At 42.1% G+C, this 17,293-nt stretch overlaps 1 protein-coding gene across 1 annotated transcript in view; it reads right to left on the bottom strand.

The window, feature by feature from the left end:
- LOC115004760 (FERM domain-containing protein 5-like) overlaps positions 1-17,293 on the bottom strand; it is a 61,622-nt gene that overhangs the window by 11,888 nt on the left and 32,441 nt on the right. The window contains 4 exon segments of the mRNA XM_029426436.1: positions 884-981; positions 2,991-3,069; positions 3,185-3,227; positions 4,070-4,174. Coding sequence (XP_029282296.1) covers positions 884-981; positions 2,991-3,069; positions 3,185-3,227; positions 4,070-4,174 — 325 coding nt within the window.

Raw genomic sequence — 17,293 nt, 5'->3', positions numbered from 1 at the left:
GGATGGATGGATGGATGGATGGATAGATGGATAGATGGATGGATGGATGGATGGATGGATAGATGGATAGATGGATAGATGGATAGATGGAGAGATAGATGGATAGATGGATAGATGGATAGAGAGATAGATAGATAGAGAGATAGATAGATGGATATAACAAGCCATTATCTGCCAATGTCTTCCAATATATTCACACACTCTCTTGGGGAGTTCGCGGAGACACTTGGGAACATTTAGATTCAGGGATTGGCTGAGAAAAGGCTGGATAGATAACTGGTAGGCACAGAGCGTGATGCATCTCACCTCTCTGCATGTTGATGAGCCTGACACCCAAAGGAGGCATCTTCCAAAAAGTTCAACTTTTCTTACAAAACTGTCAGGATTTCTCAAAGGAAGACTTTCTCAATTCTAAAAATGGATTTTTTAAAAAAGTAACAATTGTGTCTTAATTACTTTTTGTGGTTTTTGTAGGAATTTTTCAATTCAAAAAAGGTAAAAACAACAAATCCAGATTGTCAAGCTTCATATCAAACACAAAGGAGAACAGTCTTCAACCTCTGAACATGCTCTGCTTGCACATTTGCACCCACCCACACAGTGAAGTACATATACTATGGCAGAGTGTGAGAGCACACACACACACACACACACACACACACACACACACACACACACACACACACACACACACACACACACACACTAGTTTGGGGTGCTGAGGACACTGACATTAAATCACCTCACCTGTGTGAGGTCTAACATTTATCAGAATATGTTAGAGGACACCATGACACTGCTTGGCTTTCTGGTCAAGGTTGCAATGTCAGCCTGGTGTGAGGACACGTGTGCTTGTTTGAGAGTAATGACTCTGTCGTCATACCTTGTAATATGTAGGCGGCCAACAGAGCAGCATCGGATGTCTTGCACAGGAGGCGGCCATGATAGAGATCCCTCTTCACCTGCAGGAAGACGAGATATCTGTGGAGTGGAACACAGATAAACTGATTTGGGTCATTATTTAGATAAGATCAATATCGTCCTTTTCTCATAAACACACATGAGGGTTATTTACCATTTAAAAGTAAGGAGTCCCTTGAGGCTGCACGTGTAAGAGAGAGCACATTAGGATTACTGTGAACATTATATATAGCTTTACGAGGCAGGTGCTCTGTGTTTGCTCGTCTGCTTGAGATGCTCTATATGTGGTTAATGTAATCATTTAGAGAAGTGACGATGATCTAAAATATGATCGCTGGTTTGCACTTGAAGCGACTCAATCTTCTGGTCTCGTCCACAACATCCAGAGATTACTCATGTGTCAATGTTCCCGCTCAGCCTTCGTTTCAAACACCTGTGATCCGGCTTCTCTCCGAGCAGCAAAGCAATAATTAACCTCCTGCCACCACCTTGTTGTGAAACGATACAGAAAATCAAAAGCTAAAAGCAACATGAAAATCTATGTAAAATATTGCTACCTTTCATATCTCTGTTTATCTACTAGGTCTTTGTGTCAGTGAGAGCTTCCAGTCCGAACAGATGGTGGAGGATGGAGGAGCTGTCCCTCGCCGGCGCTCCAGCTCCATCAAGAAGAGCTGGAATGCGAATGAGAGATTTGACTGCGTGGCATCCATCCGAGGGATGAGAGTCACAGGGATCTGTGCGCTCGGAAGCTCTCTGGCTCACTCTTTACTCCTTACAGCAGTGTGTTCAGCTGTCAAGGATGCCACACACAGTAGTAAAGAGCTTCATGACACTCACTGTAGAAAGAAATACTCTGCACACACACACATACACACACACACACACACACACACACACTTACTGTTGAGCTCTGGATATTGAGCTTTCCCTTCGGACCTGCATCACTTATTGCATTGACACTAATTGAGTTAAATTGATATTTAAAATACTGTAGATAATCTAAAGATGGTAAAGTCCACTCAATAATGAAGAAGTCTTTTATTTAATAAGATTAGGATGGTTACAGACCTAAGAAGTGTGTACGGAAAGGATTCAAATTTCACACAATTCAAATATGATTCATGAAAACCTCGACCTAGTGCTTATCCATTCTTTTTAATCATCTAAAAGCAAGTCTGCAGAGGCATAAAATGATAACAGTAAAGTATAAGAATACTTTTGATTTTATGAGACAAGAACATTAATTAAAAAAGGCAGCAGATAAAGACTTTTTATTGAACCAAAGGGGATGTCTCTAAGTGCCGTGGAGTCGGATGTTTTAGGCTATTTAGGCGTGTCAGCATTTTCACGTCGTGGTTATGAGTTGTATGATGGAATTGTCCCATGTTGAGAGTAAGAAGATTAATTGGCCACTTGTGTTGAAATGCTGTTTCAAAATAGACATCAATATTTCCACATTATTGTTGATACCTGTGGTCAAACAGACAGAACTGCAATACCAGAGGAAAAACAATATCAGAAGGGCTTCTGAGGATGTTCTGGTCGTTTCTAAACATACGTTGATGTTATTACACTGTGTGCTCACTCAGCGCCTTAGAAAATACTGGCGCCCGTTTCACCAACTTGGCATCATGCGAGCAATTTCTTCCTCTCTTCACTTTGACACGTTTCACTAATCAAAAACAAAAAGCCAATACTCGTGACCCGTGCTGAAGACTACACGTTGAAAAAGTGTGGATAACACACCTGAATCTCTGACTGAACTCTGTGGTTGAGTTGCATTGTGGGTATTGTAGTCACCATGTTTTTTTTGACCAGGAAGAAGAATCTCTGGTTCTGCTGCATTGATTTTGATCCATGAAACAAATACTGTCCATCATGAGTCTGCCACTGCAATGCTACATTAGTGGAGTACTCTTTTAAATCACAGAGGAGGCGTAAACATTTCACTTTTGAAACTTCATCAGAGGGAGATAAAGAGAGTTATGAGAGGCTAAGATTGTCATCCTCCATCCTCAACCCCACCCTCCCCGGCTGCAGCCCATCAAGCCATCTTGAAATCTTACCTGGTGATTTCCTCTTTCAGGGCGGCGGGGTCAGGTGGGTAAAACTTGACACGCAAACACATGGTGAATGGAGGCTGGGCTGAGGAAGAAAATCTACGGTCATGTTTGTTGCATTATATACTGCATTTAGCACATTGTTCTTTGATGTTTTATTACTTAACCAACTAATCAGGTTCGCTAAATAACATACTTACATTTAATTTGTTTGGCAATTGACTTTGTAAACTCCAACCAATGCTGAAAAGGGAGAGAAAGAGAAGTAAAGAGCTGCACTTTGGACACTGCTAAACTGTCAGCCTGAAGTCTGATTGCTCAGCAGCTGAGCATGATGATTCGTAATCTATAGCTGGAAGGCAAAGGAGGAAACTTGCATCTCCTTGCCCTTCTGCTTATTTAGCCCCCTCCAACAGAGGCTCTATGCAGCGAGCAGATGAAGGAAAGCGGTTTGCAAGATAATCAGAAGACTGCTGTTCTCTGTCGGAGTGCTAAACATCATGAGGCTGTAATCAGTGCGATGATGACACGCTGACAATAATGGCGCATTGCGCTCACAATACGGTAACTGCAAAACACAATGATGCTGTTAGCTTTTAATTATTTACTCTTGCAACACCTGCATTCACCTTTTCTTAAAATGTCTCTCAGCTCAGATGCACAGAGAGAATCTGCACAGTGGACAAACAATGTCAAGCCTTGAAAGCATTTGTTTTCCCATCCACAGTTCAAAAGTGCATCGATAAACAAATACTCTGTCAACCCTGCAAACTCACCAAGGACTGTGTTCATTTCTGTGATTGATATTCAGAATAATCAAAGGGGTTGGTGTTTTGCCAGCTTGCATAATTGACCCTCAGGTCTATCTACCTGTCTGGAATATTTATGTAGAGGAGAACAAGTGACTCGTTAGACCAGTGCGACGTCGCATTGATTCATTAATAACATTTAGTAAAGCATCCGTCACTGCCTGTGAGACTTAATTGGTAGGGTTCACAGGGTTTAGTTGAATCTTTTAGGGTTAAAAATCGAGTCTAGCCTGTTAAACACAAAGCTCTGTTAACTTTGACAACATGAATACCTACCCTCTGCTTGTCTGGGTCAACATATCTAATGCCAAAGTAGTCTTTCTCCAGCAGGTTGAGATGGTGGCAGATGAGGTCGAACAGGTACTGTCCCTTGGCATCCCGCTGAAAGAGAAATAACTCCCATAATGCACTTGCTTTTTTTTTTTTTTTTTTTTTTAAAAGGGACATCAAAAAAAGGGAGAAAGAATAGAAAACGCCAACTTCATTTCACAGTCTCCATCCCAATATTTGCATATTCACAGACACAATTAATGAGCCGTCAGCAGATCAATGGTGCGTATGCGTGTATGTGAACACTCTCAGATCCAAAGTCCACACTCTGCCCAGAGCAGCAAGGAAGTCATCAGGAATTCCATTTTTTGGAGCGTCTGAGAAGTAAAAAAAAAAAAAACGGCCACCAGAAAGTGTTTTAATATTTCACCATCCTCGAGGGAGCTATATGAGGCCTATCAAATATTCATATCGAGGCAGCAGCCACCTGTGAAAGCTTTGAGAGATTTCTGCTGCAGAAAAAGACAAGCAGTGAGACAAGGTGTGAGAGGAGGAGCGGCAGGATGCAAAGCAGAGGAAGCCCGTGTCATGCAATGCAGTATAATAAAATGTATTAATATCCAAGGATATTAATACATTTTATATCTCTTGTATTGTTTAGGGACCTGGAAATACAATGTTTACAGTTTAAGTTGATTAAATACATTATTTGGATAACTCAAATCAAACTGCTATCCTGGCAGAGAGAGCCGTGTCCCTGCATAGAGCTGTCCCTGCCCCCAAAAGTAACTAATTAAAAACACATTTTAATGAAGTCCCTATTTAGATTTAACTGCAACAATAAGATACACGCAAACAAGGCTACCACTGAATGCATAACAAAACATGAGGCAGTAATTGAGAAAGCATATCTACTCTCAACAAAGCCTCTCAACAGCGCATGCTGTTCAGATGAGGAAGAGGACGAGGGTGCAACAATTTAAACAAATAGGTCAAAAAAACATCAACGTCATCTCATTGGAAGATAAAGCCGATGCGTTAAGATGACACCTTCAAGTTAGCTAGCTTAAAGACTCGTTCAACATTGTTGGGCTTGTTTGCTTTCTTGCTGATAATTTAGATACGAGGATTGATACAGCAGTAAATATGAATCTACAGCCAGTAGCAGGCTAACTTAGCTTAGCACAAAGATTGGAAACAGGCGAAAGGTAACTATCCATCATTTATATTGAAATGCAAACAGTACATGTTTTTTTACAGCTGACATTCTAAACCAGTTTACACCTACCTCTTATAGTATACAAACTAAAGTTACACAGTTTGAATCTAAAGTTGAATTTAACAGATTTCTCCAACTGTGTTATGTTCAGTGTGTATAAAGGCTCTAAATAATCCTACAGTGCCCTTTAGAGGAGACAATGCATTCACATGAGGGAAAAAACTGCATAGTCAGAGAAAGTCAAAGGCAGATATATGAGAAGGAAAGAGGAAAAGAGAAGAGAAACACAAAACCGAGAGAGTGAGAGAGTGAGAGAGAGAGAGAGAGAGCGAGAGAGTGAGAGAGAGCGAGAGAGACAGAGACAGAGAGACAGAGAGAGCGAGGGACAGAGCGAGAGAGAGAAGAGAGACAGAGAGAAGAGACAGAGAGAGAGAGAGAGAGACAGAGAGAGAGAGAGAGAGAGGGAGGGAGAGAGAGAGAGAGAGTGAGCGAGAGAGAGAGAGGGAGGAGGGAGGGAGGGAGGGAGAGAGAGAGAGCGAGACACAGAGAGCGAGAGAGCGAGAGAGACAGAGAGAGACAGAGAGAGAGAGAGAGAGAGAGAGAGAGGCCAGTTACAACGTGCCACAGGAAATCATAAAGAACAGTAAATGCATTAAATGGTCGATGTATGAACCATTTCCAGATACATTCCCTGTGAACCATTTAGGGCGATGTGAGAATGTGTATGAAGCCTGTTCACACTTCTGTTTCACTCAATATCAGATCAAATGGCAGAACAAACACCACTCAGGTCGCATGTGGCTTAACATTGTGAGGGCACGCTGAGATTAGATTTATTGCCCTTCTTCGGATTCGGTCAAACCTGTGCTACTGACAAAGTCAAACTGCTCTCATAATAACCAGACTGGTCGTCTCAATGTGCACGAACAACAAGCTTCTCAGCGGCTTTATGAAGCCTCAGTTTCCTCATTTCTTCCTAATATCCGAACGTCTATGAAGCAGATTCATAGATCCCCAGGACACTTGCAAAGTTTTTGCTTCAATTGAAACATTTTCCACTAGCGTGCACAAGTCTTGAGCCTCTTACACACATGCACTGCAACCCTGAAATGAACTAATCATTACCCGAAGGAGCCGTTTGTGAGAACGCAAACGTCCAAATCATTCGGACATTGAACAAACTTTACCCTGCCGGCTCCCTACTACAGTACAAAGTCTGTGTCATCAATTCACGTCGCCCCGGCATATCGGTGTCACGTCTTTTCATTGACTTTGCATGCAGTAGGGCCGCATGTAAAATGTGTTTCGCGTATTGTCTGAACACAGTCTCGTTGACAACGTCACATATTCTGTATCCACCCGTGTCTGCACTTCATTGAAGCTACAGAATATCACACATATTGAATAAAAGTCCAAGATGTGACTGTAATGACAAACCTGCAGTACATGAGGTGGTACATTAAAGCACACCACCAAAGGATCACAGAGGTATATGTGTGCATGTTTAACCCACGCCAAAGCACAACCCTAACCTAAACCTATCAGGTCCACTCGTGTCAAGCTATGCACTTGCAAGACCTTTCCCAGGATGCACCGGGGTGACCCTCCATCTCCATCTCCTCTGTCACTGTCACTGTCACCACATACACCCTGACTCACCAGGACAGGCCTGCTGACTGGCTCAGCGGCAAAAATAGAAAACACACACATCAGTGTGCAGTCTCACACTTGCACACAAGGAGCCTCAATCCCTCTATTATAAATGTCTTTGGTACACCTGGTGAAACCTCTGGCTCCACAACACGCTCAGAGCCCGTACCTCCCACTTCCTCCATCTGCTGTGTACTGTAAACTACAATTAATCATGTTGTTACTGGCTGTTTTCTTCTATATGTGCACCAGCGTGTGTGTGTGTGTGTGTGTGTGTGTGTGTGTGTGCGCGTGGTGCAAGGTAGTAGGATTGAAACAATAACAGAGAGGCAGGTCGATTCATCTCAGACCAACACAATAAATAAAAAAGGAAATTAATGAGGAATTCCTTGTGAAAAACAAAAACAGTGTAAGCACACACACACACACACACTTTCTACGATGGATTTATCAGCCGTCACAACATATTTCAAATGGTACGACTTAATAAAGCGTTCCTGCCACGGAGTCTTGTATCGTGCATTACAATGGGTGCAGGTAATCCTATTGTTCCGGGTAAATGACCTGACGCTGCACTCTGATGCAGTTTGTAACGATGAGATCGAAGCGCACTCTAACTTTGCTCCGTGCTCATCGTCTGGCTCGACTGCACGGTGATAGGATAAAGCAGCAGAGTCTCTCTCGCCCATAGGGCAAGCTGACCAAACACTTCTGATGCACATGCGGTGTTGTGTTGCACACTGATGAGAGACACTGTGAGAACTTCAGTGAGCTGGGTCGGGGCTCCACCGGGACACACGTGCACGCTCTGAAGCAGAAACATTATTGATCTGAAGTTAAGTGTTCTTCAGCATCCTTATGAGATTCAAACTCAGAGCCATGCTGCGATACACTGACGCCTGCAGAGAGGAAATACTACATGTTGCCACTTAAAGCCCTGTTTATTGTTATTATTCTTTTTGAATAGATAAACTGCAGATCTCCTTTGTGGTCGTGTGATGTCAGCGTGTGAAATGCTCCTCACTGATTTCTCTCCCGCACGTTGTTAGATCCAAGCTATCCGAGTATTAAAACTCTTTTATTGCCAAAACATCGGAATTGGGAATAAAATAAGCTGCCATTGAGATAAATGGCTGCACTGTTAAAAGTTATACTCTATGCTTTGCAACATAAGGACTTTACACTGACCGTAGAATGCATTGTGAACACATTCTTTATGATTCACCCCCATTGTGCAACTCTGTAAACCGCAGCCATTCATGAATGTGAGTATCCAATCCATCACACAGAGCTCTCTAGCTTTCGTCAAAGCGTTGAATATTTCTGCTTTAAACGTTTGAAAGAGGCAGGAAAATCTTTGTGTTCATGTGACAGCTCAGCACAATGAGGCTCTAGTAATGGAGCTGAGTTTTAATCAGTAATGCTACATCACATCTCCGAGTAAACAGAGCGTGGCTTAAGTATTGCCCAGTGTCGTCTCATCACATCACGTTGCAGAGAATCTGAACTATTAATGAGCTTCACGTCAGCCCTGTTTTCCTGCGGGGTCATTTGCAATTAGTCTGCACATTTCAGAATAAAAAAGAAAAGTAGCTGAATAGACATGAATATCTGTTTATTTCCTACATGTAATGTACCAACAAGAATGTTTTCACGCTTCTCTACAAGTTAAAGATCTAACTGAAGTCTGTCGATGATGTGAATCAACTGCACGTCTGAAAGAGACAGTTGATGCTCCGCGTGTAAGATTAATCAGCGTTAGATCTGTGAAACTGGCCACACAACATATTTACACACCCAAAACAACTTCCCAGATTAATTAAAGCACATTCATCACCTGCTTTCCAAAATCACAGGACAGCTTACTCAGAAGTACGGCAGTATAGAAGATCCCACATTCCTAGTGTGCTCATATTTCTACCGCAACATATACATATAAAGAAATACTTCTTAGGTTGTTATTGCTCAGAGCTTCCTCCTTTGATCCACAACATGATTTATTTATACTGTGATGTATATCGACCAATAAAATCGTGATAAACATTTCTTCCATTGGACCCAGTGCTTCATATTATCAGCACTTAGTACAATACATCAATACACATCGTGAAACGTGATGTAGATGAACTAAAACATATTCCCTGATCCTTTTAGCTTTTCTGACCTTGTGTCACGTCTCCTTTTACTTCCTGTCTGAGTGTTTTTCCCGCCTTTTGTGATTTGTTTGCCCCGCCCTGGTCCGACCCTCCTGTGTGTAATCACCCTGCTGCCCTCTGTCTCTGCCTGCCTCCTCCACCTGCTCTTGTATTTAATTGTCTGTGTGTGTGTGTGTGTGTGTGTGTATACAGTACACCCGTGTGTCCCGTTGTTCCTTGTAGGTTTGTCGTCGATGTTTCCTGGTGCGGTGGTTCCTTCTGTGTTTATCCCTGCGTTGATCCTGGTGTTCCTTCCTAGTTTGTCCTGTTTCTCCCTCAGCTTTAGTTTTATACTTGTGCTTTGTTTATTAAGCTGGCTTTTTGTTATCACTACCTGCCTGTCGTGTGTACTGCGTTAGGGTCCTCTTTTTAACCGCACACTGACAGACGCACAAGTCAAAAAATAAACGAGCTGGGGCCATGACAGTTAATTAAGGTTTGGTGTTTGATTCACTGGTCTGACATGGCTGTCCTGGAGACCCTGTTCTTTACGCGTTATGTTTGTCCAGTCTGCACATGCTTTGTGGACTTGTTAAAGGTTTACGACAGTATCTCTTGAGGAGCAGCTGTGGGAATATATGGAGGCAGGACCACTGCTACAAGCCACCGGCGGCTTGTGACCAGAGAAAAACTTGTACTCTGAGAAGGTCTTACCTTGGACGCCAAATTAGTTTTTTGAGGGACATAATTTCAATGTTGGTGTCCTCAGGATGCACCAGAGTGGTTATCAGCAGAGTGCGAAGCAAACACAATGAGGGCGAGCATTTTCAAAGTCAAGAGGCCACAATAGTGTGATACACAGGAGGAGAAATGAGCAGCTACTCATGGGCTTTAGGTAGTGACTGGAATAATACAACAGTGGATACAAGCAGCCAAAATGACCTTATTCAGGGTATGTATAGGATGAGGAGCTTGGAGTAGCTTTGAGTCTCCTTCACACTGGAGCCAGTTGAGATGGTTCAGGCATCAGGATGCTCCCATACAACTAAACTGTATTCTCAATTACGTTTCTTAGGGAAACATATTTTCTCCTGGATTTTGCCGTTTTAAACACGTGTTGAACGTTGTAAAGTGAAACAACTGAGACATTAACCCGCTTGCTTCATGAATGCGTTGGAATCCCACAGGAGGAGATGAAGTCTGTGGCTGAGGAGACGGACGTGTGCCATGGATTTCTATCAGTAACCATCAGAAATGTGCGTGCACCTGCATGTGTCCATAAACATGCATGTAACATGTTCCTTATGAGAAATGTCTCGGAGATAAGAGTAACGGCATGGGGATGTGTGAAGCGGGCAGCCGTGATATTAGCCACAGTGACTCATGGGTAAATGAGATTATAGCAGGCCCGTCGGTGAGAGAGGAATGTATTAAACAAGCAGAGGACCATAAGTGCTTTATGGAAGCACGCGCAGGGTTTCATCACAGCTATAATAAAAGTGATAAATGGAGAGATGGAAATAACCCAGACTGGGGCCAAATGATCACTGTGGTCCTTAGTGGAGCGGCAACACGCCGCTTCTCGAGGCCTGGACGAGCCTTGCGTCAGATGAATTATTGAGAGGGGTTCTATATCAGCTTGGGAAACACCACATCAATAAATGATGGTGTCATTTTAAACTAGAGGATGGAAATTGCAACAACTAAGCGAATGGTCCTGAAAGGTAACCGCTTCTACGATGTTTGGTAACACGGGTGCTCGTCAGTACAGCTCTGAGCTCCTGGGAAGCAGGTGATTAAGTGGACGAGTAGATTGTATCGCTCTTAAATAACAACTGCAGTGTTGATCGTTGCGTATTTCGGTGCCTCACTGCAGGATCTTTATACTGATTTCCACTGTTCTTGGTGCCTCCAAGGCTGCGGCAGCAAAGCCTGTAAACGGCTTATTATAATCTTATGATATGGTAATATGTACTTTCCGTACTCTGGAGAGCAGGCATAGCAGTGAAAGACCGTAGTGGATGTTCCTGTCAGTCAGCAGCTGAATGTTATTAATGGTATTTACCTCCATCATGCTTTCCCTGACAATCTAATGGAAGAAATAAACGAGTTCTATGACCACGTGCAGATAGGTCCAGTGTTATTAAGAGGTGGACACATTTTGACTCATTTCAAAAGTAGTGAAGAGAAGATACCAACAACTTAGTGATGATCAGTATTTACTGAAGTTAATGAAGCAGAATAAACAGGATCATTCTCTGAATGAAACTCTTGCTGGTTCTGAGGATGACTCTGACCACTGCTTATAGATTCCACTCACTCCTCTCCATGTCATTTTCATAAACTTTATAAGATTGGATCTTTATTTGGCTGCACAGCCGTTACTTCAGCGGTGGCTGTGTGCTGGTGATTAGCTCTTTCTGCACACTTATTTACATCGCTCAGGCTATATCACCTGGAGAACACGCCGTGTTTATAATGCTGTGAGAACATGTTTTATGTGCCCGGGCTTTCAAACTGTTCATTTCATTTTACTTTCGAGTATTTTGACTTCTCTTGAGCGCATTAACATTTTAATAAAACATTTTCTTTACACTTAAGACTCTGACAATCAAAGCCGTGCGCAAAGCTTTCAGATAAAAAGTTTCTTAAAAGGAATAGTTTTGACATTTTGAGAAATCTGCTGATATTTGATAAGCAGTGAGCTTTAGAAGAGTCGGAAGACATTTGTTAAACTTGACAGAGCCGGCTAGTTCTCCCCCCCCCCCTGCTTCAGTCTTCATGCTACTCTCCTTCTGGCTCTATCTCCACAGCGCACAGACATGATAGTGATATCTATTCTTACAACAGGTTGAACTATTACTTTAAACTTTAAGAAGACAACAGTAATGTTTAAAGTACAGAAATGTAAGAGCTTCTTAATTTACAATGTACTCAAGGGAAAACATGCTTTCAGGTATGACAATATATGAGCGCACGTCCTGTGTAATACACCTCTACAGAGCCTTTTCATGTTCACTCACATGCCCTCCAAAAAAAAACAACCCTTAGCTGCAAGACAGAAAGACAGTGATCCTCTTAAAAAGATGTTTACTGTCAGCAGGCTGCCATCTTATTGCCTTTGGTCTCAGCGATGCTGGGACTGTGTTCACAGTCAATGCTTGGCTGTGTAAATCCTTTCCTGTTTAGATAGTGGCTTAGGGTCTCTGGGGCTCCATTAGAGAGATGCCACGATGGTGAAGTGGCCCTGAGAGAAGAAACCCATAAGAGTTATATGGGCAACCGTACTCTGAGCGCTCACTGCTGCTTTAATGCTACAACTGAAGGTCTTTGTTGAAGAAAGAAGAGGAGAGAAAACAATAAGATGGAGGAAAAGGAAACAAACGAAAGACAGCTGTCATAAAGTGTCTTGTTGCCCCAGTTGAGAAGTCTCTCAGGCTTTTCTACAGGATGAGGGCAGCGATGTGCACAACATAAAAAGAAGCCAAACCCCTGAGCACCTGTTCTCTCTGTCCTTCCTTTAACCCTCCAGCTCGAGGGACTGCGCAGTGTACTTACGAGACCTTGAAGAGTCTTAAAACTTAAGGTATAACTTTGGCAATTTTCAATTTGGATGCTATTTTCTACATTTTGCTCTTACTGGATATTGCTTTCTCTGGGTGCTTTGCAGTGGATGCATACCCATACTCATACCCAAATGGCAAAGTAACTCATTCGTCAGCTCGAAACATTGTCTTCGTCATGTTTACTGTCCCTGGACTCCCATCAGCGTCACGTGCACAGATGTAAAGTTGCATTGCCTGTTTGCTGCATTGCTCATCCAAACCCTCTGACAACACGGCAATAAAACAAATCCAGGGCTCACTGTGGAGGTGTGAAAGAACAAGTTTACGATGTGTACAAATCTTAAACGAGCCGCTGCGAACAAACGATCAGAAGCAACTTTCACTCCGACATCAATGGACTGAAATATAAAACAAACCGGCAAGTAATAAAAAATAAAAATAAGAGACTATTGAGGCTAGGGAAACGTTTCAAAGTCAAGTGGGAGTGCAGCTGAACGCTTGCTCTCTGTAGAGAACGCTCTGCAGCACATTTCTGTCTGTAGGCTCAAATTCTAACCTTAAGTCATCTAAAGAAGCACACACAGCAACTATAAATGTCTTTAAAGGGTCAAATATTAAATGTATTTCAGACATAGGAGTGTGTAAGGAACATGTAAAGAGAATTAGATTTAGATAAATAATGAATCCAATACATTTTTGAATGTTTGAATGAGTTTAAGACGTATTAACTGCACAAACCACAGGTGATGGAGATCACAGTGGGGATATAGAAAGCCCACACACACACACACACACACACACACGCACACACACACTCACACTGACTGGTTTATGTAACAGATGCATAGTCAGCTGTATTTCAGAGTGCTGTTTTTGCCTAAACGTCCTGCATCAGTACAACATGACTGGTATGACATGAACAGATACACCAAGAACAGAACCTACAGAATTATTAACAAGCACACATTTGTACATAGCTGTGACCACGTACGTGCAAGCATCCACGTGTGCATGTATTCACACACCCTCACAAACGCTCTCTGCTGAGTGATGCCTCCCAGAAACCCACACAACTGAAAAAGGAACTGCTGGATGCAGTTTGGTCATGGTACGTAAATCTGTTTAGAAGTTATGCACCTTTTTGTTATCGGCCACTCTCACTACCACAACCCCTTTTTTTTCTAATTGGCATGAAAACAAACACACACCTTCCCACCCACACACTTGACCCTCATGCCAAGCATCCGCCTCCTAGGAGGAAAATCGTGGCTGCCAAATATACCTGGCACATCCAGGTATATATATCACTCAGTCTCCTGCAGCAAAGAGAAGACACAACTGCTTTCTGGTACACCAGGGTGCACTTTCTTCTTCTACAGTAAGTTACATTGTGTAATGTATTGTTTATAGCAAGCAAAGCTTTTTACCTATATTTAAGAAAGCAGATGTGTAATAATGAATTTTAGTTCACAAATATAGTTGGAAGCTATGAACTTAAATGTATTTTATTACATCAAGGGCAGAACAACTATAAAGGTCTCGTTCTGGGACATTGTCGACTTTGACCTGAAGATATTACTGACGAGTAATTTTCTCACATTAAACTATTACTGTCGTTCTTAACTGAGCCTCTTAAGAAATGAGGGGACACTTTAAATTGGATCCACTAAACGGTGCCAGAAATCTGGAACATTGCTCCTGATCACTGGAGACGTTCTGCAAATAGAAATGTAATTTTCTCCACACCGGTCTGACTTTACTTTAGTGTCGGAGCTTAGTTAGACTCATAACTGCCATTACACGCATAATTCAGCCATTCCTTGCAGGCTAGATCCTAGAACAGCATATACACATTTAACCAAACTGAAATTACAGTATGGAAGAATAATATTATATCACACCCTGTGTTGTCAAACTATCAAATGCAGTTTAAGCTTTGCTGCAAAGACACTCCTTTAAACCTGCAACATGAGGCGTAAACTCCAAGCTCCAATAGAAAGCTCATTACAGAAAAAAAATCAGTTCATGTCGACAGTGTCATATCGTCTTGCATGCACAGTGACGGTAAACTCTGCAGCCACAGCTTCGGGTACAAAGTTGTTGTAACTGTTATGTGTTTATTAGTAAGTTCAGTCATCGATGGTGCCGCATGCAGACTTTGAGTGCTTGTCTCGTTGTCCTTTTCCTCCCGCTTCCCTGAGGAATCGTGACTTAGACATAGATGGATGATTGTGGCAAACATCAGGTAGAACGCTGGGTGATGAATGAGCAAACATACTGTAGGTGCACTTCCACTACAAACAACTCAGTGTTTTCCCTGTGCATGCACACCTGTGCTAATTAGCGCTGCACACTAAGGACGCTGTGGGAATGTTCTAGCTTTGCAGGTTGGATAAATTGCCATTTTTGAGCTGATGAAGTTTTAGATAGGGGATCACCAAAGTTATTACAATTCATCCAAATATTAACAAGATATTTCACTTCAAACCACAAATGTGGAAAAGTCAGGAGAGCAACACAATCGGCGTCCTTTGAGGGAGCATGAATTATGTACACAATGTCATTGCAATCCATAGTTGTTGAGGGAATTCATTCTGGACCGACGTTCATCTCTATCTCCACTTTTTGAACTGATCCGACAACCAAAGACACTGAGGAGGAAGGTCTGGCTGCTAAATGCTTCTGTGTGTATTATAAAGGACAACCAACAACGTGTGTGCTTGGCTGCACACCAGAGTGGAAAACATCTGAACTTTATTAAACTAACCCTTCAACCAAGAACATTTCAATCTCATCAAGTCTCCATAAACTACAGACATGTTTTACTGTAGAGTATAACATATTTGACTTCAGCAAATAACAAGCAATGTTTCTGAAAACCACAAACAAAAAAAAGAACCAATTAAAAAACAATCACAATAACTGCAGAAAACCCATAGCTGCGGAGGAGGACTCTGTTTATCTTAAGAAAAGTTGCTCAACAATGTTTTTACTTTACCACATTTAATACTTTATGCAATATATAGATGTTGAGCCATGTTCCTTTAGACACTTTACATGCCAAAATTGTGACCTTTGCAATGTGACAGTGGTGAAAAACGTACATTTCCATGCATCAAAAGCTTTTATGTAGTAACCTGGTGACCTTGTCTTTGTATGATTGTATAAGAAAATATAGGCAGGTAGAAAATAGAAGCATTTATAATAATTATCCTCTTTATAACTATATAGCCGTATGAACAAGAGTATATTGTGGAGATGGTGTTTTTCATTCTTGCAAAGTGGCATAAATAAGTGGTTTAAGTAGTGAGAGTCTAACGGCGGTAAATGCCCAGAGGTCACTTTACCCAACAACTACTCAGCTTCCTAGGCCATATAATGTCCATACAAGAGACTAGCTCAAGGAGCGCTGCTAATACACATCTTATTACTTGGCTGAGCAACCATTCGGCTCACCGTGAAAAGGTAAGCGGTAAGATTTCCCGTGTGATTAAATCAGCGAGAGAACAAACCAGTAAAAGAAGGAAAGATACAAAAAGCCGTGATGGAAGAGATCTTTTACTGAAGTAAAAACAAGCAATACTGAAGTGTAGAAAGTAAAAGTACTCATTATTCATAATAAGCCCATTACAGAAGAATACATATTATATTCTTGATGCATTAATGTGTTATATGTTAAAGGTGGGGCTTATTTTAACTACTTTATTACTGCCAGGTAGCTTAACCTACAATTACATATCATAGTTGAACAATTGATTTTATATTTTGTATTAAAAAGGTATAATATGTAGCATTTAAAGAACAATGTATAGACTCGTACAGAAATAACCCCTCTCAATCCTGATGTATGACCCACTAGAAGTGAGTGGGGGCGTCTGTATTCGCAGAGTATCTGCATCTATGTTCTTCTTATTGTGCCGTGTCCGAGTCGTTTCCAGGCAGCAACAAAGAGCCTTTGGCCCCCGTGTGGAGGTGTAACCCTCAGCAACCCTTTGCAGAGTGTGCAGCTCGTTCTCATTCCCAGGTCGTCACTCTGTCGCACCCCTCGGCATCTACCGAGGCTCCCTGTTCGTCTCCTGCCTCTGCTGCGAGCAGAGGATGCACACGTGCTTCGGCTGGCTTCCTACAGGCTTGTGACGGGCGTGGGTATGTGTGTTTCTGATTCACACGCCGCTCTCAGTCTCGACCCCCATCGTTCTCTCTCTCGCTCGTTGAGCCGGGGAGGAGGGGCCAACTTTGAATGCTGTGTGTTTACAAACAGCAACAGACAACGCTACGTACTATACCTTAAATAAAGACAATCTACTAAATAACTTTAAAACAAATGTAGGAGTAAAAAGTATATATAGGCAATATTTGTCTCCAAAAAGTAAAGGAGTGGAAGTATGAAGTATCATAAAATGTAGTACTAGTGGAAGTATTGTACTTGAGTAAATGTACTTAGTTGCAGTACATTCCAACCACTGATACAAAGACACATACAGTATGCATCTGTGGAAAGACCTTGGCAGCATGCTTTAAGCAGCACCTGAGGACAGGTCTGTAACAAGAGGCTGAGCGCTCCGACACCGCAGACAGCGTTTCCTTCTGTACTGATACTATCGTCCTGCCCGAGCAGACAGCAGGTCAAACATGTTACTGATCACATTAGAAGGAGGCG

This window comes from Cottoperca gobio, chromosome 3 (genome assembly GCF_900634415.1).
Source record: "Cottoperca gobio chromosome 3, fCotGob3.1, whole genome shotgun sequence".
In the NCBI taxonomy this organism is placed as follows: domain Eukaryota; kingdom Metazoa; phylum Chordata; class Actinopteri; order Perciformes; family Bovichtidae; genus Cottoperca; species Cottoperca gobio.
This window is presented reverse-complemented; position numbering and strand designations above follow the sequence as displayed.